We start from the raw sequence: 26978 nt of genomic DNA, 5'->3' as shown, positions 1-26978 counted from the left end.
AGTATAGAATTGTGAAACTCGTACACTGTAGCAGTGTTACATAACAGAAAGTCTTGTAGATACGAATAAAAATATAAAATATATTCTAGGTCACGTGTGTGCTTGGTTGTGCAGTAGAAATGTGGAACCGATTTGGTTTCAAACATGGGACGTTGTTGGTTAGGGAGGTATCGAAGGCCAAACATGGGGCGTTGGTTAGGGAGGTATCGAAGGTCAAACATGGGACGTTGTTGGTTAGGGAGGGATCGAAGGTCAAACATGGGACGTTGGTTAGGAAGGTATCGAAGGTCAAATATGGGACGTTGTTGGTTAGGGAGGGATCGAAGGTCAAACATGGGACGTTGGTTAGGAAGGTATCGACGGTCAAATATGGGACGTTGTTGGTTAGGGAGGTATCGAACGTCAAACATGGGACGTTGTTGGTTAGGGAGGTATCGAACGTCAAACATGGGACGTTGTTGGTTAGGGAGGTATCGAACGTCAAACATGGGACGTTGTTGGTTAGGGAGGTATCGAAGGTCAAATAAAGGACTTCTATGAGTAGGAAACATTGAAGGTCAAATATCGAGCTTTATTGGATGGGTAGGGAACTGATCCCTCGTTAGACTGATAGATAACAGAGGAGCGACATCCGACTTCAAAGCCTATCAATGTTACCGTTACGCAACCGAGAGATTCTTTTGATGTACATCGAAGAATCAAACTAGTCTTCTTGTCTCATCCAAAAGATGGCGCACACTGATCCTTCGATTTTTATCACGACATATTCCAGGGGTGCAGAGAGCGAAAGCGAACGTAACTATTGGAGTATCGAGGATGGGTAGGGAAGGATTGAAGATCAAACTTGGGAGTCTCTGTTGGGTAACTAGAAAAGTAATACTATAAAAAAGAGTGTTGATTGAATGTCGAAAGCTGTTGGTTAGATCAAATTAGAGTTTCTTAAATATTATAATGAGGTTTTAAGTTAAGAGGGTTATTCAATGTCACAAAAAATCGTTGCAATGCTACTTGTAGACAGGAGAGTGATGTAGATAAAGTAAATAATGTTTAAAATAGGTCTAGCCAACAAGAGTCTCGGGAATGTACGTTTCCAGGGTTCTGGCCACGTTGTCGATGGCTGTAGGGATGACTTGTATGTGGACCTGGGTCTTGTGACTTGTTCCCATGGTGCCCTCCACACACAAATCCTCGTCACAGTACACTATGGTGTGTATGTTCCGGTCGTATACGCCTCTGGTGAAGTTGCCCGACCCCTTGTTCATGACGTCAAACATGGCGCTGGTATGGGTTCCATATGGTATTATCCCCACAGCCAGTTTATTGGAGTAGAAGTCGAAGTTGAATGGCGCCTCCCACATGACGATCACGCGGCGGTTGTCAATCAGCCACGAGACGGTCCCTTGTGTTCCAGTGGCGGTTAAACTGGTTTTCCTGGCGAGCATGGCTTCTCGCTGACCCGAATGTACCTCCCGCGGAGAAAGAGTGACCACTCCTCTGTCGGGGTAGGCGATAGGACTGGTCATGGCCCACTTACTGTAGTTATCCACCTCCATTCCGATCACGTTTCTGTAACTGAGCGTGTCCATCAGAGAGTTTAGGCTGGTACCGTGCAGCGAGGTCCCGTCAATGATACCACCGGTAATGGCGGACACGATCTGTGGATCCAACTGGCCGAGTACGAATCCTGTGTAACGGGAAATAGTTTGGAGCCTATAATACTCACAATTAAAACACATTTATATACCATGTTTATTTTTAATGATATTGGAATTTTCGCTGATTTTGCACTACATTATCAGCTCGAACACATTAGCATATTATGTTACAGTGTTGTTAACGCGAAAATATCAACGCCTCAAATAATTTGAAGGAAAAATCACAAAAAAACATTCCTTGGCAGTATACTGATTGCTGGAATATTAAACTAATGTACCAAGGTGGCAAATGTATAATCGTTGGACCACCTCTTGAAAACATCGCTCTTTGTGACGTTTTACTCATATGATATTAAACTGTCAAATTCCAAATTTATCTGGCGCTACTGACGACAGCGGTCATGTATGACTTTCAAACAACTCACCTAACTGCCATAACGCGAGGAGCGTGTGAGTAGCTTGCCCGATCATCCTGACGCTGTTTTGTATACTAAGATGTCCCGACTCTTCCAGGCGATAATGTTTCCTAACAGATGGTACTTTTCTCACTACACGATTGTTTTCTGCGAACCAGGAACTGTCTTGTCTAGGAGTGTTGATCAGGGAGTGATCGCGTGCACAGAATGGTCGTTACGTCACACCAGTTCAAAAGGTGGACACTGGATGTGTTTCTATCGTTCCTTATCTTTGTCACCAACACTTATATGCTGGTAGCATGCTTATCGGTTCTTTGTTTTTATATCTCATATAACTTGCATGTTACGTTGTTGAAGAGTAATACCAAAACGATTTGGAGTTAAACAATAAAAAAACCCTTAAACAACCAAAAATGTCTACTTGTTATTCAACTATTTCTCTTTGACATAAACTGTGACACGATCAGAAGATTTGCATTCATTTGAACAATAACTGGTTGTCTGGATGTAATTATTGTTGATATAATTACAAGTGGGCTCTGGCAAATCCCATAGTTTTATGGTAGATTTGCCAGAGGCCACTTATAATTATATCGACTATAATTACATCCAGACAACCAGGTATTTTTTGTATTTACATATTTTTCTTTTTTAAGACATATTCCTACAAAAACCATTTGCCCTGCCTCAAAATACATTTCAGGCGGCCATTTTGTTTGTTTACATATTCCTACACCTGAAACAGGCAGTTGTAATTATAGTCGAGCAGTTGTAATTATAGCCTATATAATTACACTTGCCCTCTAACACTGTTGTAATGGGACGGCGCGGGGGCAAATGTAAATATATGGCTATGGACGTTACTGTATATGTGTCTGTTGACGTTTTTCCTAATACCTTGCTACATATAAGAACACCCTTAGCTTCTAAGTTAACATTTATTTAATTCATTTGCATTGAAGAGAATGGCATGAAAGTTTAATATAAATAAGACTGTACTGCAATAGGGCAGCATATCATATTAGACTTTCCGATACTCCTCGTCTGGCAACACGCTCTGGTGGCCTTCAGGAGGGGATAGAATAGCGACAGAGGAACAGAAAGGAGGTTTGAATTTGAGGGTTGATGTAATGGCAACTATTGTGTGCACTTTTTGAAAGGAGCGATTAAGAGTTGAAAAGAAAGAAAGAAAACCTAAGAAAACCGTCTCTTTGAATTACAACAGTGGCGATACGACATCAGAAGGAATATTGCAAGGCTGAGGAAGGCAGAACAGATCAGAGGTTGTTCTAGAAACATGATTGGAAAAAGTTTAAAGATATTGTGAAGATAACAAGATCTCTGATTCCTTGTTAAATATAAAGAAATGTAAACGATTCCTTCGGAGACTGAACGCAGGAAGGGAGGATATGGAATAGGGACAATAACAACACGTTGGTGGAAAGTTAAAAGATATTTTGTGACAAATAAGAAAGACCCTTGAAGTATCGGGGCAACTCAGGTCCATTGCTGCCCTGTTGAGTGTATTTGAAAGCTAAACCTTGTTCTATTGGTAAGATACGCATTGATCNTCTATTGGTAAGATATACCTTGTTGTATTGGTAAGATATGCCTTGTTCTATTGGTATGATATGCCTTGTTCTATTGGTAAGATATGCCTTGTTCTATTGGTATGATATGCCTTGTTCTATTGGTAAGATATGCCTTGTTTTATTGGCATTATATGCCTTGTTCTAACGGTTAGCTATGTCTAGTTCTATTGGCAAGATATGCCCTGTTCTATTGGTATGATATGCCTAGTTCTATTTTTTTATTTTTTTATTTCTTATTTCAGAATATTTTATTGTACTGATCTTATGTACAAAAGGAATTGGGCAACAGGCATAGCCTATATAAGCCCTCTCCTTACAAAACATAACAGTATATACATATCAAATAAATGTTACTTTTACAGATGTTTCTTTAAGTATTAAAATAAGAGATTATTTGTACTTTGAATTTGATTTGACAATACATATTTCAAATATACCAATTGTTATAAAAGAGATTATTTTACAAAGTTATTAGAGAATCTAATAAAAACGTCTAGTGTCTCTAATGTAATTCTGAACCGTCTCCACAATATTTATATTTATATTTACGTCTCGTGATTGGAAACCATAAATAAAAGTTTGGGTATTGAGTGGAATAGCATCACTCATCGCTGACAGAGAGTTAAGTAATAATAGTCGTTGGTTAGTATAAAAAGGACAATGCAGGAAAAAATGATCACGATCTTCGAAGGGGGAGCCACATATACAAGCAGGGCTATCATTTAGATGTGCATTAAATAAATCTGAATTTAAATTACTTGCAGAATTTCTTAACTGACATAATGTTATGTTAATTTTTCTATCACCGTGATATTTACAAATGTTACTACATATTGGGTGAACATCATCCATATGGGATGAACGTAAACATTCCTTTTTCAGAGCTCCAAGAGATGTCATAGTGGGAAACAGACAGGCTGGATTGTTCCATTCTGACATCAGTTTTGGAAAATAACTAGAGTTATATAAATGCGTTCTTGGTACTGGAATGTCAAATAACCTATTGTGTCGAAAGTTGTAATGTTCAAAGTTATTAAGAAAGGGCAGTATCAAGTCTGAGACATGAGATGGACAATTGTTATTAAAGAATTTAAAAAATGCAATATTTTGATGTAAATGTCTTCTTTTACTAAGTTTAACAAAGCCAGTCTCTCTATATAAAATGTTATGGCTCGTTCCTCGTCTTAAACCAGAAATAATGCGTGCTGCTTCAAGTTGGATTGACTCTAAGACGTTGCACTCTCTCTGGGAACAGTTAGCCCATACAATATCAGCATATTCGAGGATTGGACGAACATATGATATATATATTGTTTCAAGGGATTTTCTATCAATCTTAAATTTTAACATTCTAAGTATATTCAGTCTTTTATATGCTTTTTCATAAATATAATTTATATGAGTTGACCAGTTGGCTTTGCCATTGAAAATAAGACCAAGGTGTTTATGATCAATAACGTTATTAATAACTGCATTATTAAAAAATAGATTAGGATGCAACGTCTCAGAGTCGACCCGCCTTGAGAAAAGTAGAGCCTCCGTTTTATCCGGATTGAAGATGATACCCCATTTATCAGCCCAGATAGAGATTTTACGTAAGTCTTCATTTAGTATGTCAGCAGCTTCCTGTCTGTTTCCCTCTATCAATGCATATAAAGATGTGTCGTCAGCGAAAAGCTTGACATTAGAGATTAAATTTTCTCCGATATCATTTATGTACAGTAAAAATAAAAATGGCCCTAAAACTGACCCCTGTGGTACCCCCGCCTTTAACGTTTTCCAGTTAGATTTAAATCCATCAAAGACCACCCTCTGTCTCCTATCAATTAAATACGAAGAAAACCATTTCAAAATATTACCGCAAAACCCATATTTTTTTAATTTGAAAATTAAACCATCATGCCAGACCCTGTCGAAAGCTTTGCTGATGTCACAAAATATCATTCTAGCTTCTTTACCTTTATCCAAGTGCTTTACAATTGCATCATATATAACTAATAATTGGTAGACAGTTGAATCTTTAGGTAGAAACCCTGATTGATTCTTAGAAACAATATTATATCTTGAGAGATAATTAAACATATATTTAAAAACAATTTTTTCAAGAAGTTTACTAAAAATAGGAGTAACAGAGATTGGTCTATAATTAGATGGGTTACTTCTTGCACCCTTGCACTTGTACACGGGTGTAACATGAGCATTTTTCCATGCAGAAGGGAGAATACCGGAGGAAATAGATTTACTGAAGATTAGTAACAGAGGTCTTAATATAGATTGAGATACCCATTTAATAAATTTTGGAGGGATGGAATCAGTGCCTTGGGGTTTATTAGTATTGAGTTGGTGAAACTGGTCAATGATGTCCTGTTCTGTAATGTCAAATGTCGAGAAGCTGTGCTCTGGCCGGTTACAGTCGGTTGGCAAATCATCAGCATTCTTTCCGGTTTCAGATATTGATGAAAAATAATCGTTAAAAGATTCAGCTTTGTTGACGGGATGTATTTTGAGTATGCCATTAATAACCAGAGGAGAGTCAATTTCACATTTATTTTTAAGATTCATAACAGATTTTGCAACACGCCACCATTTCCTCGGGGGTATGGATTTGTCTATTAGAGAAGATTGTAATTTTGAAAGATATTTTTCTTTGGCCTCATGTATTAATACAATTACTTCATTCCGAATAGTTCTAAATTTGTTCCAGGAGGCTGGAGTATTGTATAATTTGGATTTAGAATGCTGACGATTTCGTTGTCTTATATTCAGTCTTATGTCATTAGTCATCCAAATTTTATCGTTAGACCTAATAGTTACAGTTTTATGAGGAACAAATTGATCTAAGGCAGATAGGATTTTGTCAGAAAGAAAACAAATCATGTTTTCAATATCCCCATGTAGTTCAACATCCCAGTCAATTGAATTTAGATAAGTATTGGCTCCGTCAAAGTCAGTATTATTAAAGTAAAGTAATGTTTTCTTGTATGCACGTTTCTTTAAGGTTTTGAAGTTTAGGTCAGCACTGACAGGACAGTGATCACTGCAGGAAGGAGGATGGACTGTGCTGTTAGTTACAAAGTTTATGTTATTAGTTATTATGATATCAAATGATGTTGAAGATAAAGGAGTAATCCTGGTAGGTTCAGAGACAGTATTTTCAAAACCATATTTTAATAATAGTCGATGAAAATGAGAGTTTGGATTAAGATTTAACATGTTAACATTTATATCTCCTACCAGGACAACTTCTTTTTGCAGATCAACAATACTGTCAAAATTGTTGTCAAGTCTATCCCAAAAGCCTACGAGAGAGTTAGGGGGTCTGTATATACAACCAAGAAGAATGGGTTTATTATTAGTGGTTACTTCAATCCATATTAGTTCAAGATCATCTGATTCTAAATCAACTCTACGTTTAATATTTATGTTATTTTTAGTATAAATAAGTACCCCGCCTCCACAATTATTAGTCCTATCCTTTCTAAAAACATTACCAAAATTTTCGAGAGAGATATCGCTGTCAGAGATGGAATTATTAAGATGGGTTACAGTAACACAAAGAATATCATATTCAGAAAATTCAGCATCAAGAATGTGGGTTTTGTTCCTTAAAGAACAGATATTAATATGTATGACAGACAGATATAATATTAAGACGGATGTTAGTGTATTCTTGTGGACACGGTCCAGGGTTCGGATGAATATCACCACATACCAATAATATGTAGAGTAGTAGTAAATGAAAATGCAAATTGATATTAGACGAGTTCAGTGAAACACTAGAGACATGAATACAAAGTAATTTGCCATTCACTTCTCCCTCCATACCAGGATAAATCACTAGTTTAGCTATTGTCAAAAAGTATATACATGAGAGGTGGATGAGCACTGGTAGAGAAAGTGATGTGAATGGCAAAGGAGTTCATAATGTAGAACAATTGGCATTGAGATGAATAAAGATATTGTAAATAATATTGACATGTATAACTGTTATTATTCTGAAAACAGACATGGCATTTGATCAATAAACACAATATAAAACAAATGTGACAAAACGGCATATATACACATAAAGACAATTGACATTGCTTTATCATTCAAAGATGTATGTTTGGCATAAAACATCAAAGATTAGTTCATGTCAATAAGTTTATCAACATAAGAATCCATTCTCAATCTGATATAGAAAAGAAATTCACTTATGGATGATTATAACTTTATTTTTTCCGAGATTATAATAATAATGTGTGCAATAAAACAAAAAAACAAAAACAATATTGAGTGCAAAATTAAGTCAAACGTAACTATATCAGAACTCATCATCACTAAAACTATAAAATTATGACGATGCCAGAACTAAATGCATTTAACCAAAATAACACCTCATTGTTTTGCAATTAAAACAGCTTCCTTCTGCTCGTGATATAGTGTGCATATCATTATCATAGGTATCAAAGCCATCTTTTTAATAGAATCATATTTTTCTAAGTACCCAGAACACACTAAGATGTGTAAACCTTCTGGTAAAATATATAGCTCTGTGTTCATGCTAATAAACATATTCTCGTTTTGCATTACTGCTAATAATATTCAAATAAAATAAATCATGGTGTATCATTATTTTAATTAAGAGGAGCTATATAGAATAATGCGAAAACAGTTACTCGAACAAATAGAGAAGTCACATTAAAATGAAGCTATTCTATTTTATAGAAAGATAAAACAAAAAACAAAAAAACCCTGAAAAACAAATGTATAGATAGATAGAGATCGCATGGGAATATTTGCTACTACAGGGTGAATTATGTAGGCCCATAGCTGGTGCACGGACGAAAAAACCCAAAGCAAAACGTGCCCGCAACACAACTACTGCTGACCTCACCTGTACAGGTACAAAAGTTACAAACACCTCACAGGGTAGCGTCACTCTATGGGACCGTATACTACTATAGTTCGATGTAACATGAAGTGCATGAAAGATCTAAAATCAAAAGTTAACCACAAAAATGTTTCAGAATGCATCACAACAGACTAAGGAATTATGAAAATAATCTAACTGAATGAATTCGATAACAGTGATACCTATATTTCACGATTGCCACATACTTTTTTCTATTGGTAAAATATATCTTGTTCTATTGGTAAGATATGCCTTGTTCTGAAGGTAAGATATGCCTTGTTCTATTGGTATGATATGCCTAGTTCTAATGGTAATATATATTTTGTTTCATTGTTAAGATATGCCTTGTTCTATGGCAAGATGTGCGTTGTTCTATTGGCATGATATGCATTGTTCTATTTTTAAGACATGCCTTGTTCTATTGGTAAGATATGCGTTGTTCTATTGGCATTATATGTATTGTTCTATTAGTAAGAAATGCCTTGTTCTATTGGTATGATATGCCTTGTTCTATCGGTTAGCTATGCTTTGCTCTATTGATAAAATATGCCTTGTTTTATGGGCATGTTATGTCTTGTTCTATTGTCAAGATCTGCCCTGTTTTATTTGTAAGATCTGCCTTGTTCAATTGATAAGATCTGCCTTGTTCTGATGGTAAGATATACCTTGTTCTATTAGTATGATATGCCTTGTTCTCTTGGTAAGATATACCTTGTTCTATTGGTATGATATGCCTTGTTCTATTAGTAAGATATGCCTTGTTTTATTGGTATGATATGCCTTGTTCTATTGGTAAGATATGCTTTGTTCTATTGGTAAGATATGCCTTGTTTTATTGGTATGATATGCCTTGTTCTATTGGTAAGATATGCCTTGTTATATTGGTATGATATGCATTGTTCTATTGGTAAGATATGCCTTGTTCTATTGGTATGCTATGTCTTGTTCTATTGGCAAGATCTGCCCTGTTTTATTTGTAAGATATGCCTTGTTCTGATGGTAAGATAAACCTTGTTATATTGGTATGATATGCCTTGTTCTATTGGTAAGATATGCCTTGTTCTAACGGTTAGCTATACCTTGTTCTATTGGTAAGATAGGCCTTGTTCTATTGGCATGATATGCATTGTTCTGAACGTAAAATCTGCCCTGGTCTATTGGTAAAATCTGCCCTGGTCTATTGGTAAGATATGTCTTGTTCTATTGGCAAGATATGAACTGTTCTATTGATAAGATATGCCTTGTTCTATTTGTATGATATGCCTTGTTCTATTTGTATGATATGCCTTGTTCTGTTGGGAAGTTATGCATTGTTCTATTGATAAGATATGCCTTGTTCTATTGGTAAGATATGCATTGTTCTATTGGTAAGATAGGTCTTGTTCTAACGGTTAGCTATGCCTAGTTCTATTGGTAAGATATGGCTTGTTCTTTTGGTAAGATATGTCTTGTTCTATTGGCAAGATCTGCCCTGTTTTATTTGTAAGATATGCATTGTTTTATTGGCATGAAATGCATTGTTCTGAACGTAAAATCTGCCCTGGTCTATTGGTAAGATATGCCTTGTTCAATTGGTAAGATATGTCTTGTTCTATTGGCAAGATATGCATTGTTCTATTGGTAAGATATGTCTTGTTCTATAAGCAAGATATGCCTTGTTCTATTTGTATGATATACCCTGGTCTATTGGCAAGATATGCATTGTTTTATTGGCAAGATCTGCATTGTTCTATTGGTAAGATATGTCTTGTTTTATGGGCATACTATGTCTTGTTCTATTGGCAAGATCTGCCCTGTTTTATTTGTAAGATATGCCTTGTTCAATTGATGAGATCTGCCTTGTTCTGATGGTAAGATCAACCTTGTTATATTGGTATGATATGCCTTGTTCTATTGGTAAGATATGCCTTGTTCTAACGGTTAGCTATACCTTGTTCTATTGGTATGATATGCCTTGTTCTGATGGTAAGATATACCTTGTTCTATTGGTATGATATGCCTTGTTCTATTGTTAAGATATGCCTTGTTCTGATGGTAAGATATGCCTTGTTCTATTGGTATTATATGCCTTGTTCTATTGGTATGATATACCTAATTCTAATGGTAATATATACTTTGTTTCATTGTTAAGATATGCCTTGTTCCATTGGCAAGATATGCGTTGTTCTGTTGGCATGATATGCATTGTTCTATTGTTAAGATATGCCTTGTTCTATTGGCAAGATATGCGTTGTTCTATTGGCATGATATGCATTGTTCTATTAGTAAGAAATGCCTTGTTTTATGGGCATGCTATGTCTTGTTCTATTGGCAAGATCTGCCCTGTTTTATTTGTAAGATCTGCCTTGTTCAATTGATAAGATCTGCCTTGTTCTGATGGTAAGATATACCTTGTTCTATTGGTATGATATGCCTTGTTCTATTGGTAAGATATACCTTGTTCTATTGGTATGATATGCCTTGTTCTATTGGCAAGATATGCTTTTTTTATTGGTATGATATGGCTTGTTCTATTGGTAAGATATGCCTTGTTCTATTGGTAAGATATGCCTTGTTCTATTGGTAAGATATGCCTTATTTTATGGGCATGCTATGTCTTGTTCTATTGGCAAGATCTGCCCTGTTTTATTTGCAAGATATGCCTTGTTCAATTGATAAGAACTGCCTTGTTTTGATGGTAAGATAAACCTTGTTATATTGGTATGATATGCCTTGTTCTATTGGTAAGATATGCCTTGTTCTAACGGTTAGCTATACCTTGTTCTATTGGTATGATATGCCTTGTTCTGATGGTAAGATATACCTTGTTCTATTGGTATGATATGCCCTGTTCTATTGGTAAGATATGCCTTGTTCTATTGGTAAGATATGTCTTGTTCTATTGGTATGATATGCCTTGTTTTATTTGTAAGATATGCATTGTTCAATTGATAAGATCTGCCTTGTTCTATTGGTAAGATATACCTTGTTCTATTGGTATGATATGCCTTGTTCTATTTGTATGATATGCCTTCTTCTATTGGTATGCTATGTCTTGTTCTATTGGCAAGATATGCCTTGTTTTATTTGTAAGATATGCCTTGTTCAATTGATAAGATCTGCCTTGTTCTGATGGTAAGATAAACCTTGTTATATTGCTATGATATGCCTTGTTCCATTGGTAAGATATGCCTTGTTCTAACGGTTAGCTATACCTTGTTCTATTGGTAAGATAGGCCTTCTTCTATTGGCATGATATGCATTGTTCTGAACGTAAAATCTGCCCTGGTCTATTGGTAAGATATGTCTTGTTCTATTGGCAAGATATGAATTGTTCTATTGATAAGATATGCCTTGTTCAATTGGTAAGATATGTCTTGTTCTAATTGGTAAGATATGTCTTGTTCTATTGGCAAGTTCTGACCTGTTTTATTGGTAAGATATTCGTTGTTCTATTGATAAGATATGCATTGTTCTATTGGCAAGATCTGCCCTGTTTTATTGGTAGCATCTGCGTTGTTCTATTGATAAGATATGCCTTGTTCTATTGGTAAGATATGCATTGTTCTATTGGTAAGATAGGCCTTGTTCTAACGGTTAGCTATGCCTAGTTCTATTGGAAAGATATGCCTTGTTCTATTGGTAAGATATGTCTTGTTCTATTGGCAAGATATGCGTTGTTCTATTTGTATGATATGCCTTGTTCTCTTTGTATGATATGCCTTGTTCTATTGGCAAGATATGCATTGTTCTATTGATAAGATATGCCTTGTTCAATTGGTAAGATATGTCTTGTTCTATTGGCAAGATCTGACCTGTTTTATTGGTAAGATATTCGTTGTTCTATTGATAAGATATGCATTGTTCTATTGGAAAGATCTGCCCTGTTTTATTGGTAGCATATCCGTTGTTCTATTGATAAGATATGCCTTGTTCTATTAGTAAGATATGCATTGTTCTATTGGTAAGATATGCCTTGTTCTATTGGTATGATACTCCTTATTCTATTGGTATGATATGCCTTGTTCTATTGGTATAATACTCCTTTTTCTATTGGTAAGATATGCCTTGTTCTATTGGTAAGATATGCCTTGTTCTATTGGTAAGATATGCCTTGTTCTATTGGCATGATATGCATTGTTCTATTGTTAAGATATGCCTTGCTCTGAACGTAAAATCTGCCCTGGTCTATTGGTAAGATCTGCCTTGTTCCATTGGTAAGATATGTCTTGTTCTATTGGCAAGATATGCATTGTTCTATTTGTAAGATATGTCTGGTTCTATTGGCAAGATATGCCTTGTTCTATTTGTGTGTTATGCCCTGGTCTATTGGCAAGATATGCATTGTTTTATTGGCAAGATCTAAATTGTTCTATTGGTAAGATATGCCTTGTTTTATGGGCATGCTATGTCTTGTGCTATTGGCAAGATCTGCCCTGTTTTATTTAAAAGATATGCCTTGTTCAATTTATGAGATCTGCCTTGCTCTGATGGTAAGATAAACCTTGTTATATTGGTATGATATGCCTTGTTCTATTGGTAAGATATGCGTTGTTCTAACGGTTAGCTATACATTGTTCTATTGGTATGATATGCCTTGTTCTGATGGTAAGATATACCTTGTTCTATTGGTATGATATGCCTTGTTCTATTGTTAAGATATGCCCTGTTTTATTGGTAAGATATGCATTGTTCTATTTGTAAGATATGCCCTGTTCTATTGGTAAGATATGCCTTGTTTTATAGGCATGCTATGTCTTGTTCTATTGGCAAGATTTGCCCTGTTTTATTTGTAAGATATGCATTGTTTTATTGGCATGAAATGCATTGTTCTGAACGTAAAATCTACCCTGGTCTATTGGTAAGATCTGTCTTGTTCTATTGGTAAGATATGTCTTGTTCTATTGGCAAGATATGCCTTGTTCTATTTGTATGATATGCCCTGGTCTATTGGTAAGATATACATTGTTTTATTGGCAAGATCTGCCATGTTCTATTGGCATGATATGCCTTGTTCTATTGGCAAGATTTGCAATGTTCTATTAGTAAAATATGCATTGTTCTATTGATAAGATATGCCTTGTTCTATTGGTAAGATATGCCTTGTTCTATTGGCAAGATCTGCCCTGTTTTATTGGTAAGATATGCATTGTTCTATTGGCAAGATATGCATTGTTTTATTGGTAATATATGCCTTGTTCTATTGGCAAGATCTGCCCTGTTTTATTGGTAAGATATGCCTTGTTCTATTGGCAAAATATGCATTGTTCTATTGGAAAGATATGCATTGTTCTATTGGTAAGAAAGGCCTTGTTCTAACGGTTAGCTATGTCTAGTTCTATTGGTAAGATATGCCTTGTTCTATTGGTAAGATATGCATTGTTTTATTGGTAAGAAAGGCCTTGTTCTAACGGTTAGCTATGTCTAGTTCTATTGGTAAGATATGCCTTGTTCTATTGGTAAGATATGCATTGTTTTATTGGTAAGAAAGGCCTTGTTCTAACGGTTAGCTATGTCTAGTTCTATTGGTAAGATATGCCTTGTTCTATTGGTAAGATATGCCTTGTTCTATTGGTAAGATATGTTTTGTTTTATGGGCATGCTATGTCTTGTTCTATTGGCAAGATCTGCCCTGTTTTATTGGTAAGATATGCCTTGTTCAATTGAAAAGATCTGCTTTGTTCTGATGGTAAGATAAACCTTGTTATATTGGTATGATATGCCTTGTTCTATTGGTATGATACTCCTTGGTCTATTGGTAAGATACGCCTTGTTCTATTGGTAAGATATGCCTTGTTCTATAGGTAAGATATGCCTTGTTCTAACGGTATGATACTCATTGTTCTATTGGTAAGATACTCCTTGTTCTATTGGTAAGATATACCTTGTTCTAACGGTTAGCTATATCTAGTTCTATTGGTAAGATATGCCTTGTTCTATTGGTAAGATATGCATTGTTCTATTGGTATGATACTCCTTATTCTATTGGTATGATATGCCTTGTTCTATTGGTATAATACTCCTTTTTCTATTGGTAAGATACTCCTTGTTATATTGGTAAGATACTCTTTGTCCTATTGGTAAGATACGCCTTGTTCTATTGGTAAGATATGCCTTGTTCTGACGGTTAGCTATGTCTAGTTATATTGGTAAGATATGCATTGTTCTATTGGTAAAATATGCCTTGTTCTATTGGTAAGATATACCTTGTTCTATTGGTAAGATATGCCTAGTTCTATTGGTAAGATATGCATTGTTCTATTGGTAAGATATGCCTTGTTCTATTGGTAAGATATCTCTTGTTTTATTGGTAAGATATGCCTTGTGCATACATACATACATGCATACATACATACACATATACATACATACACATATACATACATACACACATATATACATGCATACATACATGGCTCCGAAAATTTGACAACCTAAACTTGTCCACACTTTTGGAATTACTCCTTTGCCCCATATACATACATACACATATACCTACATACACACATATATACATGCATACATAAGATATTTCAAAATACAAATAGCACAGTTAAGATCTTCACTAAGGAAACTACTTCCTTTAGTCAAATTATTAATATTAAACATTATTGTAACCACATATACAGGAGGGATTATCATTATGATGGTCTCTAAAGAGATCAGAGTTCAACTGACTTGCATGATTTCATAGTTTACATAATATTATGATAAAAGATATAGTCCCTTCATATTTAAAAATCTCAGTACATATATCTTCATTATTTTGGGGTATGGCATGATGCACAAACTGTTTTTTGAGTTCACTAATAGATCTCAATTATAATAGTTACAATAAGGTCTATTCCACCAAGACATTATGCTAGGAAAGAAACTGTTGAAATATGCATTAGATCTACAAATTGATGGTTCAAATATACGTTGATGTCGGACATGATGGGTCATAGCTTCATTGCTGACTATATAAGGTTCAACAATTTCAAAAAGATAAATAGGACTAACATGGTTAATTATTAAAAAAAAATAAAAAAATATGCTGCTGATCCTTTCTACGTTTCTTAAGAGTATCCCATCCAATTTCATTATAGATGATTTCATGACTAGTACCTCTTCGGAGACCAGCTAGCATTCTAGCATATAGCTGGATTGATTCAAGAAGATCTGATTCAGTTTGATTACAGTTATTCCATACAACACTAGCATACTCAAGATTTGTACGAATATATGACTTGTATATCATTTCTAGAGATTTCCTATCAAGTTTGAGCGACCTAAATATGTGCATTTTATTACATGTATTATTATATATGAAATTGATGTGATCAGACCACAAACAATGGCTGTTAAAAAAAATACCCAGATGTTTATGCTGTTTTACATTTACCACAGAATTGTTAAGAAATGTGAGATCAGGATGCATTTCATCTGCATTTAATTTATTTGATACAAGAAGAGCTTCTGTTTTACTAGGATTAAAGAATATACCCCATCTATGAGCCCAGCTAGATATTCTATTGAGATCATTGTTTAAAATTTCAGCAGCAGCCTTGTTATCATTTTCTATAAGTACAAACAGTGAGGTATCATCTGCAAATAATTTCACATTTGACTCAATTTCTTTTTCTATGTCATTTATATATCAAAGAAATAAATATGGCCCGAGGACTGAGCCCTTTGGGATACCGGCCTTAAGTGTACGCTAAGAAGACTTGTACCCATCAATTAAAACTCTTTGCTGTCTATCAGTTAAATAATTAGAAAGCCATTTTAGAAAATTGTCTTCAATAGCATGTTTTTCAATTTGTACACAAGTGCATCATGCCAGACCATATCAAAGGCCTTACTAATAATACAAAAACACAATTCTGGCCTCTTTTCTTCTATCAAGTTGCTTAAGAATTGAATCATACATTGCTAATGGCTGGTTAACTGTAGAATCTTTGGGGAGGAATCCAGATTGGTTCTTAGATATTATATGATTGATTGAAAGATAGTTTAACAAATATTTGAGCATAATTCTTTCAAGCATTTTACTAAACGGAGGAGTGATAGAAATAGGTCTGTAGTTTGATGGGTCACTTCTCTCACCTTTGCCCTTATATACAGCTGTGACATTGGCATTTTCCCAGACTTTAGGTAATTGACCAGATTCCACTGATTTATTAAAAAGAATATGTAATGGCTTTAGAAGAGATTCAGATACACCTTTGATAAACCTAGGGTGAATCTCATCAGGACTGCAGGCTTTTTTGGATTAATGAGGTCATAAACATCTTGTCTTCAATAGTTTTATCTGATGTAGAAATAGATGTGAAAACATAGTTAAATGATTCCGTCTTATCTACAGGATGCACTTTCAATTCACCATTAATTTCCAAAGGATAATCAGTATCATTTTTCTTTTTAGAGGTAAGAACGGATTTGGCAATTCTCCACCATTTACCTGGAGGGATATTTTTGTCAATAAGAGAATTTTGTAGTTTGCTAAAGTATTTTTGCTTCGCATCTCTAATAATTGAAATATCTGAATTACGTTATTGTCTGTATTTATCCCACAAGGTGACAGTATTTATTTGCTTTGCCTTATAATGTTGCCTATTTCTCAGCCTCATTTTCAGACGGATTTCATTATTCATCCATATTTTATCATCAGGTATAATTGTCACTGTCCTGTGTGGCACAATTGGATACAATTCCATTTAAGATTTCCATATCATCAATATTACTCAGCTCTTCATCCCATTCAATTGTTGATAAATAAGAATTAGCACTGGCAAAATCTGCATTATTAAAATAAATCGAAGTTTTTTTTAAAAGCAATTTTCCTTAGTGTCTTAAATGAAATTGTGGTACTAATAGCACAATGATCACTACGTGATGGTGGGTCCACAGTTACATTACATACATTATTACTGTCATTGGTCAATATATCATCAAGGGAAGTTGATGATGTTGAGGTTATTCTTGTAGGTTCAATTACAATATTATTCAATCCATACTTTATCATCAATCTTTTCATGTGAGAGTTTGGGGTCAAATTCAGCATATTCTGGTTAATATCAACAAGTAGTAAGACACTCATATTCAGATCAGAGATTTTTTCCAAGAATTTCATCCAACTTATCCCAGTAGTTAACTACGGAATTTGGAGCCCTATATAAGCATCCTACAAGCAATTGTTTATTTTGCTACTTAATTTCTGTCCAGACAACTTCAACATCATCCGATTCCAGGTCTAATCTACGTTTAGCAAGTATGTTATTCTTAGTATAAATAAGAAAACCACCACCTCGTCTATGCTGTCTGTCCTTGCGAAAGACTGTGGAAAAGGATACCTTTGTTTGTAAATACTTTGATTTTGCTGATCAAGTCCTTACACAGGATCACACGCACGTTTTACTCTAATTATAATTAGAAGTTAAAAATAACAAAAACAAAATACCTTCATAAATGTCAAAGTATTTAAAAGGACCTCTGCGAAGCATTCCGTGTTTGTATCGCGATATTTATTGTCCGACCTCTGCAAAGTATTAAACGTTTTAATATTTTTCTCATGCTATTTAATTCTATGAAGCGTACAACATGTTTTCTTTTAATCGTTTTAATCTTCGATAGATATTACCATAAAGTCAATTAGTCAATTGCTGTCGATAAACAAACGTCTAGATCTACCTTGGTTGACCTTGGACTCTCTCGGTGACCTTTATCTTTGCCCCTGACACCCCATGTGATAAGATTATTTGACAAATAGTATTCACTTGTTTAAAAATGCTCGTTGCCCATTTTCTCAAAGTTTTATTTGATCTTTCTACCACTCTTGCAACCGATAGATCAGTCTCTATTGTTGATGTATATGATGTATATGTCCATTAAATCCCCTTTGCTGCAGATGAAACCCCAAACGTAAACCATCCACAAGAATTAACGACATTCGGAATACAAGAAAGGACCAACAGTACACATGATTTTAATGATCACATTCACAAAATGTTCATGATCACATTCTTGTGAAATGAAATCCTTTTCTTCGTATTTTCTGACTCGTTATTGCTGTTTACAGTTTGCTGGGCGTCATAGAGTTATTTCCTCTGCCTCTGTGGAAGGAACAGAAATATACCAAATGTATAGGAATAAATGATGGGGCATATATTGTTTCAATATCATATATCAAATAATAATAGATTTAAACGTTAAGCGAAGTAGTTTTAATGCCAAACACGTCCCCCTCCTTCCTCAACTTCCTCCTCTCCTACTAACTATACAAGTTTTGCCAACATTCTCTGTCTTTTCAATTGTCCCCTGCACGGCGGTAAAAGAAAAGCACTTTGTCATATATTTAACTTACATGACCAGTTTTGAATACCTTGATTTCGTTATTTTGTAATTTATTGTTGCGGCAGTGATGATTCACTCTCTATACTCTGTATACATACTTACACAAAATAAGATGTCCAGTACAGACCTACGGTTGTTGACTTTGGTCTCAACCTCTGGCACCTTTTCGGACAGTTCTGGATGACAAATCAGAACCATATTGTGAATAATTCATTTATTAAGGATGCTTGTACTTAAATATAATAAATGAACTTCTGTTTTAAGTGATGTTAATACACGAAGCTGTTCCCTTGATTTAACAATATTAGCTACAGTTAGAGACTACACCGATTGGGGCTTCCAACTCTAGTTTACAGAGGCTTGCGCGGATACATGATAACCGTATTCAAGTTTGTGAATGTGCTGTACGATCCCAATTTGATGGAAGGTCTATTTGATTTCGCTGCATTCGGAAAAACTCATGGACACAGTCAAAAATACCTCAATCAATGTTGCCATTCAAATCTTATAAAGACCTGTGGGACAGTCTCCCTCAGACTGAAATTTCACCTCGTACTGTATTTGATTTTGAGATGCTGCTTCTGATAAATAGACTAGATCATTGTTTACCACAATGTAGAGGCAGCAATGCCTGCATCCACGAATATCCTATCAAATTCTGTTAAAATCCCTTTAAAATGAAGACAAAAATCGGGTTTGTATATCTACAATATTCTTCTTTCTGTCAAAACATGAACATACTTTTTATCTTTGAACTTTGGTATCAGAAGTTGCCCATACCGCTTTTTATTAACAGTTACTACCTCTATACAATACTTTCGTTTCCCATCAAAAGCCGAGTGTTTTTTCAAAGACTGGAGATCGCATTGGCAAATGAGAGGAGTACCCACCTATTTCTGTCAGCTCTACACAACTGTTTTCCATTGCATCTCCAAGGACTACGGTTGTTGTCGTCACTAGCAACGAAGACAGCGCCATGTACGTGCTGTTGTCATGTCGTCTGGCCGCAAGTGACATCATTGAACCAACAACTGGCTTCACAGCTACGCTAATCGCAATTTCTTTGGTTTCAGGATTTTCTCCATGATTCGGTACATTTGTGGTTACTGGAATATGAGTTAAGGCCGATAGTGGTATGTCAGGCTGTTGCGTAACAGCCAATGAACTGCAGTGTTTTTGTGTGTCATTGTTCAGATTTCTTTGGGGAGTACCAAGTGAACATGTGGACTGATTCCTGGGTTTCACTGTATCGTTCATGTTTACCTTTAGGTCTCGGTTTGTTGTTGTTTGACTTTTGTCAGACCCCTTCTCGCCATTTTTTACATATTTAAATGCAGTTTTGCCAAAAATCACTGCAGTACTTGTTTGTAGGACAGTTGACAAGGCGGAGACAGTGGTGCAGCGTTTTGGGACATAAATGGGGATAAAATATCCGTCCCTATCATGTCTATTAGTATCATGGTCGGTGCTTTCCTTAACCTTCCTTGAGTTGTGTTTGATTATAGCTTTGATGCCTGCCCTGTGAAATATAACTGGAGACACGCCCATTTTGAAGGCCGTGAACAATGCCAAGTTTACTGAATAGGGTGGTCGTTTCTTGTTCTGTGGAGATTTTACGTTAACAGCAACTGAGGGAACTTTTGGTGGCGATACTCGGTTGACTGAAGGTAAAATAGGGCGTTCTTGATTAACCGGCTTGATTGCTGACGAGAGACGTCCTTTATCGGTATTAACTGGCATCTCTGAAGCTATGGTGTCCGCCATGGTATGGTAGGTAACACACGTGGGATCGTCTTCACACACGGCTGAACACGTGTGATCCACATTCCCCAGGGACGACACACATAACGGTTTAGGTTTTGTTGTGTGTAGGTACTCAAAAGAACAGATTCTATCCAATGGCGTGATGCTGACGTCAGGTAGCCATAACGAGGTGTCCTGGTCATAGGTGGATCCCCAAGGCGCCGAGTACAGTGAGTCGATGGTATCCATGGGCTTAAAGACTTCCGTTGGTGACGCAGCTCTAGCAACGCTTGGCAACACATAATCTGGGGATTTGGGTCGGACGGGAAGATGCGTTGGACCATCAACTGGTGATCTCTTTTTGGTATCTGAAGTGTCATAAAGTGCCAGATTTACGTACCGTCACATTCCCGAGTGAAGTGGAATATTTACACTGTTTAGGTCATATTTAATACTGATATATATGGCGATATGCTATGTGTTCTTTTCATGAAGTAAGCCCTGTCCTTAAAGACCGTAAAGGACGAAAGCAAAACAAGAAAGAAATAGTATACAGATTGTTTTTATAGTTAGGGTCTAAGTATAAAGAGGGAATGACCTGGGCCATCAAATAACCGGTTTTACTAGTAAAACACATGCTATTTCTACGTTTAAAACAGATTTTAAGTTAAATATTTAAGTCTTGAAGTTGAATTTTCTTCCGTATTCGTGCCATGTGAAAAGAGATAATGTGTTCATACAATACAACAGAAATGTGGTACTCAATCAATGTAATTTCAAAACAAGTGCAGCATAAAGACTATTTTGAAACCCCCAAATGTAGTCCCGGGCCCATATTCATGAAATCGTTCTCATATTCAAGCATGAAGTATGTGCTCAAACAAGATTTCTTGTTTCTCGCTTAAATAATATCAAACGATCAAAAAATCAAATGCAAACATTGAAAACAGTTTTCGGCGTTAAGTTTCCTGGATATTTTTCCAAATCATGAACAAAATAATACATTTTTATTAATTTATAACGGGAACAAGAATTTCAGCTTCAGCATAAAATCCATGCTTGAGCATGAGAGCGGTTTCATAAATACGGGCCCAGATTTTTCCAGTTTCGTGCAAAACAACAGTCTATTTGCAGATCGCATGCAACCAGGTTTGAAGTACAAACTTTGAGCGCCACTGTTTCTTACCTGATGGAAATGTTGCCGACTTGTGCCGCACTTGGCTCAGTTCGTATGTGATGGTCCTCTGCGGTATGATTCCAGTTAAACACTGTTCGCCTATGTGAAATGAAGCCATTCTTTCGTCTCCAGTAGAACATAATCCGGCTTCATTGTTCAAAGTTTTTTCGCAGTCCGGAACTGCTTTGTCGAGTCCATAAGACGTCTTCGGATCCGTTTGTTGTGAATCTCCGCAACTCATTTCTACACACAGGTAATGGAATCACAATCAGTTGTCGCAGATACAACAGACATACTGACACGGTCAAACAACATACAAATGTGCTAGTAAATGACTTATGACTTTATGGATAAAAACTATGCATTCCGAAGTTGCCGGTAAAATAAACACGAATCTACCATTTCTATTGCTCAGAGGTTGCATTCAATTAATAGGAATGATGAAAAATAGAAATAAAAACTTACGTGGTTCTGCCTTGCTATAGTTGCCCGAGTTGCCGACTGTTGGGACTTCCGGTGTGTCGGATGACGTAATACCCTCAGCTTCCTGCTGCATTGTTACGTCCGGCTCAGGTTTAATACTCTGATTTTACAACAATGAAATATGAGATTTAATGAAACAAAATTTATATTGCTCCTTATACTTTCTGTGTATTTGTATCTTGCTCTAAAAGTCTATGCGACCATTGTGACAAAATTTTATTTTACAGAACTATGGCGCACTCGTAAAGTGACGTATGGTTACCATAATTTGCAGGTACAAATTTGTAATTCAAACTAGTACATACGAGTTATGATAAATTGCGAATCCAACATTTTATATGTTGGCCTTTATTTACAAAGTCATGAACATGAAATGCTAAGTTTAGTCGCAAAGTGTGAGTCTAGGCCATGAACAAAAGATGAACCGGTCGCCGGTGGTCGGTCCAGTTTAAATATGGTACATTTGGCTCTTTGAACTAAGTGTTAGACCCAGAGGACGCAAAATGTCAATATAAATTGTGTTTAAAATGCAAAAGGAAAAGAAAACGCAACATGCGGATCTGGATTCGAACCCAAGACCTTGATGAAGTTCCGGCACATTCCTCTATCCTTCAAAGTTGTCTGATCCTACATACCACTCTCTGTGAGAATATTTAGATGAATGTAAAATGTAAGAAAAGTCAAAGAGGAGGTGTTAACAGGAGTGTGAAGATGGGCGGATTGGTCGAGTGGTTAACACTCCGGCCTTCCAAGCAGGCGGCCGGGGTTCGATCCCTGAAGTCGCCGTACGCATGGAATATTATAGAAAGTGTTTTTCTCCTGCCCACACAACTCCAACAACCCAGGTGGAGTATAAAATGGTCTGGGGTGGGTGTTGCGGTATCTGTGCTGTAGCATTCAAGTGAGGCGGCACTATAAATGATATCGTTGGAAGCACGGTCCCACCACAAACAGAACACAATACATCTCCAGCTCACACACAGGCATACACACATAGGTAGATATTAGCCAGGTGGCATAGGACTAGTAGTTAGCGCCTGATAAGGCAGCCCCTGCGACTTCCTCAATATTTTATTGATTAATATATATATATATATGCTAATTGTATCGACTGTATACAAATTGTATATCTATGTACTGTAAAGCGATTTAGAGTGGCTTATGTTAGCTAGATAGGACTATATCAAATGTTGTATATTATTATATATTATTAAGATGTAGTATATTAGACATACAACCTGTATTTGTCACCCATAAGACACAGGAGAGCCTGTGTCAAACAAGTAAATATAGTTAAATGCAAATATTGGAAATTAACATTGCGAGAAACGCTAAAGTAGTATATTTACAATTGCCACTGTTTCTGAATCGACAACGTAAGTCTAGGCAAGTCTGTTTATTTCTCAATAATTTGAATGTAGAACGTGATCCAGTTCTCACCGCGTATGAATATATGTAAATATGGGCAGACTTTCCGCAAACCTCGTGTCAATGTTTACAAACAAACGCTAGCATTTAGACTACCATGCGTTCGAGACACCAACTGATGTCGGGTTCGAGACAAGACAGATCATGTTCATGACCGGTCATAAAAAAACCTAGTGTCAGGAGCTACAGTCGCGATTGTTCGTCGATACAAAAACGCTCCACCAGCTCTACTCGCTCATCTATGAGTGTCGTCAACCATGACACAGAAATAATGGCTATCGTTCCTAAAAGTGTAGGTCAAATTTCTTGTCTCCCAAATGTTACATCAACAGTCACTCGGCCGACAAACGATGTATACATATTATACCGTGTACATGTCATCTGTACAAACATCCGGTTTGCTTACATTCAACTTCCACCAGGCCTAGGCTAGTCACTATCACTCGACGACATACGTAGTAGCACTCTCTATTTAACGCCTTTGGGCGCATCACTTTTAAACGATGGATGTTCGCGGTCGTTAGTCTAATTTCTACTAAGTATTTTGCCCCAGTACCTAAATTTCATACAAATATAAAATTATTTATTCCATTACCTACTAATACAATTATGAAGATAGTGTATGAAGTAAAATATGGATATTTTATGTGAATAAAAATATTGAAATGAAGGAACTTTTTTCATTTGTTGTCACGGAGAAAGTGGGCGGGGTTTAGCTGTCTGTCAACGGCTTTTGCGAATGGCTGTTTCGCACGGATTGACATAACGTCAAAATAGTTTTGAACGCAGATTACTCAAGGTAAATGCTTGTATCCGACTCTTTTAATGGTGTTATTGTTAAAAGGAAATATTGTAAATATAAGGATTAACCTTTTATTTTGCTTTGTTTATGAGATAATAAATCCAACGGAGCAGTCGGTAAATTGTTCGTAAACGTTTGCGTTTACGCAATTTACCTCGTGCTCCATTGGATTTATTATCTCATAAACTAAACAAAATTGAAGGTTAATCCTTAAATAACTTGACTACCAACATCCGCCAGTCGTGCTGAATTCGTGCAATCATCTAACCGCGAAAATACGAACTCTGCCGTGAAAATAAAGATGTACAGTTATTTTGCACACGTCAGTTTGCGTGAGAGAAGTAACCATGTCCTCCGACACTTCAGACACAACACTTTGACTTACCTCTAACACAAGAAGTGGATAACTTCCTACAAACATGTAACATCCACGAAGCCTGACTTCGTTGCCAATGGTAAGAAAGCTTCGGTGGTTACTGAGACGCATTTATGACGTCATCAAATTGTTGAGTTTGTTGTCATTGTTTTATGACGTCACACACAAGAACACGGGTTATTTAGAATCTCTTAAACGGAATTTAAATGACATTTTGCTTGTATTAGCCTTCCGCAAGTCGGTTACATCTACATGTCTATGGGAATAACCGATTAACGTTGTATACTGGCCGTCACGAACTAAAAAAAACATACACAATCCTGTCAATAATTATGTTTACATTTGAACGTACTGTGTGTGGTTAATGATTTTTGTTGCCTCCAAATCAACCAAAATTCAAAAACCTTTAATTAAATAACTAGCCGAAATCTTGTTTTTTTTTACTGAATTTAAATAATTAATATACATTTTTAACTAATGACCATAAGAACCATAAATGAAAATCGAAAAATATATAGAATTAGGTAAGTATTCAATATAAAATACCAACGACAGTCATTTGAAAGTTACATTGATTTATTTTATGGATTTGGAAAAAATGCCTAGACTACATAGAGTCATTTAAAGTTATTGGTGAACTAAATATAAATAAAAAGTAATTATAATACTTGCGAAACATAAGTGTCTGCATCGTCATTGCAAACGATATTCCTGTAACAGAACAACTTCACCTAAATGTTTGATTTTAATGATGGTGTTATGCTTTTGATACAATAGGGTATACATACAAGTATTTAGTTTATGCTATTATTTCATTGGTATCGAGTTACCGTAATTATACCCAGTGTGAATTATTTCCATATCTAGACAAGTACATGAAAAGACAACAAGTGAAGTACTACATACCACTGCCTAACCGCTATTAAACCGTCATATATATTTTGTTTTCTTGATATTAATTTTCGGCAATATTTTATTGTTGTAAAGAAAGAAAAAAACATTGTATTTTGTCCGATTCCACAGGAGTTCTAAATCTATCGCCAGTAAAATTTTGACTAAAATTTAAATATCGGAATGATAACATTCCAATTCTTCCCAAATGTCAAGCTAACAGTCTAGTTCCCGATATACGAGACAACCTCATTACGCTTCAAAACTCATCTCGAGGGACTAAACACAAATCGGGACCAACGGATTTTAAAGACGAGTTCTTTTTAGATACCGGACGTTTTGTAATGTGTGTCCATTTATTTCTTGGTGTATAGCTTTTTGTGATGTCTGTCAGTCCGTTTCTAGGAGACTTTCTGATTTGGGATGTCTGTCCGTCCGTTTCTAGGAGACTTTCTGTTTTGGGATGTCTGTCCCTCCGTTTCCAGGTGACTTTCTGTTTTGTGATGTCTGTCCGTCCGTTTCTAGGAGACTTTCTGTTTCGGGATGTCTGTCCCTCCGTTTCCAGGGACAAGATGTTTTGTGATGTCTGTCCCTCCGTTTCTAGGGGACAAGGTGTTTTGTGTTGTCTGTGTCTGTCCCTCCGTTTCTAGGTGACTGTCTGTTTTGTGATGTCTGTCCGTCCGTTTCTAGGAGACTTTCTGTTTCGGGATGTCTGTCCCTCCGTTTCCAGGGACAAGATGTTTTGTGATGTCTGTCCCTCCGTTTCAAGGGGACAAGGTGTTTTGTGTCGTCTGTGTCTGTTCCTCCGTTTCTAGGTGACTATCTGTTTTGTGATGTCTGTCCCTCCGTTTCTAGGTGACTAGATGTTTTGTGATGTCTGTCCCCCCGTTTCTAGGTGACTAGATGTTTTGTGATGTATGTCCCCCGTTTCTAGGAGACTAGATGTTTTATGATGTCTGTCCCCCCGTTTCTAGGTGACTAGCTGTTTTGTGATGTCTGTCCCTCCGTTTCTAGGTGACAAGATGTTTTGTGATGTCTGTCCCTCCGTTTCTAGGTGACTAGATGTTTTGTGATGTATGTCCCTCCGTTTCTAGGAGACTTTCTGTTTTGTGATGTCTGTCTCTCCGTTTCTAGGTGACTAGATGTTTTGTGATGTATGTCCCCCGTTTCTAGGAGACTAGATGTTTTGTGATGTCTGTCCCCC

At 36.2% G+C, this 26978-nt stretch overlaps 2 protein-coding genes across 2 annotated transcripts; both read right to left on the bottom strand.

Moving 5' to 3' along the window:
* Window positions 1-361: 361 nt before the first annotated feature.
* LOC110441161 (tereporin-Ca1-like) lies at window positions 362-2279 on the bottom strand. The gene is made up of 2 exons (XM_021484259.1): window positions 2081-2279; window positions 362-1684 (listed from the first exon to the last, which is right to left on the bottom strand). The coding sequence occupies exons 1-2, from the start codon at window positions 2124-2126 to the stop codon at window positions 1059-1061; spliced, it is 672 nt and encodes a 223-aa protein (XP_021339934.1). The 5' UTR covers window positions 2127-2279; the 3' UTR covers window positions 362-1058.
* Window positions 2280-18326: 16047 nt separating this feature from the next.
* On the bottom strand, window positions 18327-24994 carry LOC110441163. The gene is made up of 6 exons (XM_021484260.1): window positions 24893-24994; window positions 22260-22377; window positions 21804-22037; window positions 19765-20985; window positions 18977-19050; window positions 18327-18633 (listed from the first exon to the last, which is right to left on the bottom strand). The coding sequence occupies exons 1-6, from the start codon at window positions 24992-24994 to the stop codon at window positions 18619-18621; spliced, it is 1764 nt and encodes a 587-aa protein (XP_021339935.1). The 3' UTR covers window positions 18327-18618.
* Between the last annotated feature and the right edge of the window lie 1984 nt (window positions 24995-26978).

Source organism: Mizuhopecten yessoensis, unplaced genomic scaffold (assembly GCF_002113885.1).
Source record: "Mizuhopecten yessoensis strain PY_sf001 unplaced genomic scaffold, ASM211388v2 scaffold715631, whole genome shotgun sequence".
Classification (NCBI taxonomy): Eukaryota; Metazoa; Mollusca; class Bivalvia; order Pectinida; family Pectinidae; genus Mizuhopecten; species Mizuhopecten yessoensis.
The sequence above is the reverse complement of the archived record's forward strand: the minus strand, read 5'-3'. Positions and strand labels throughout refer to the sequence as shown.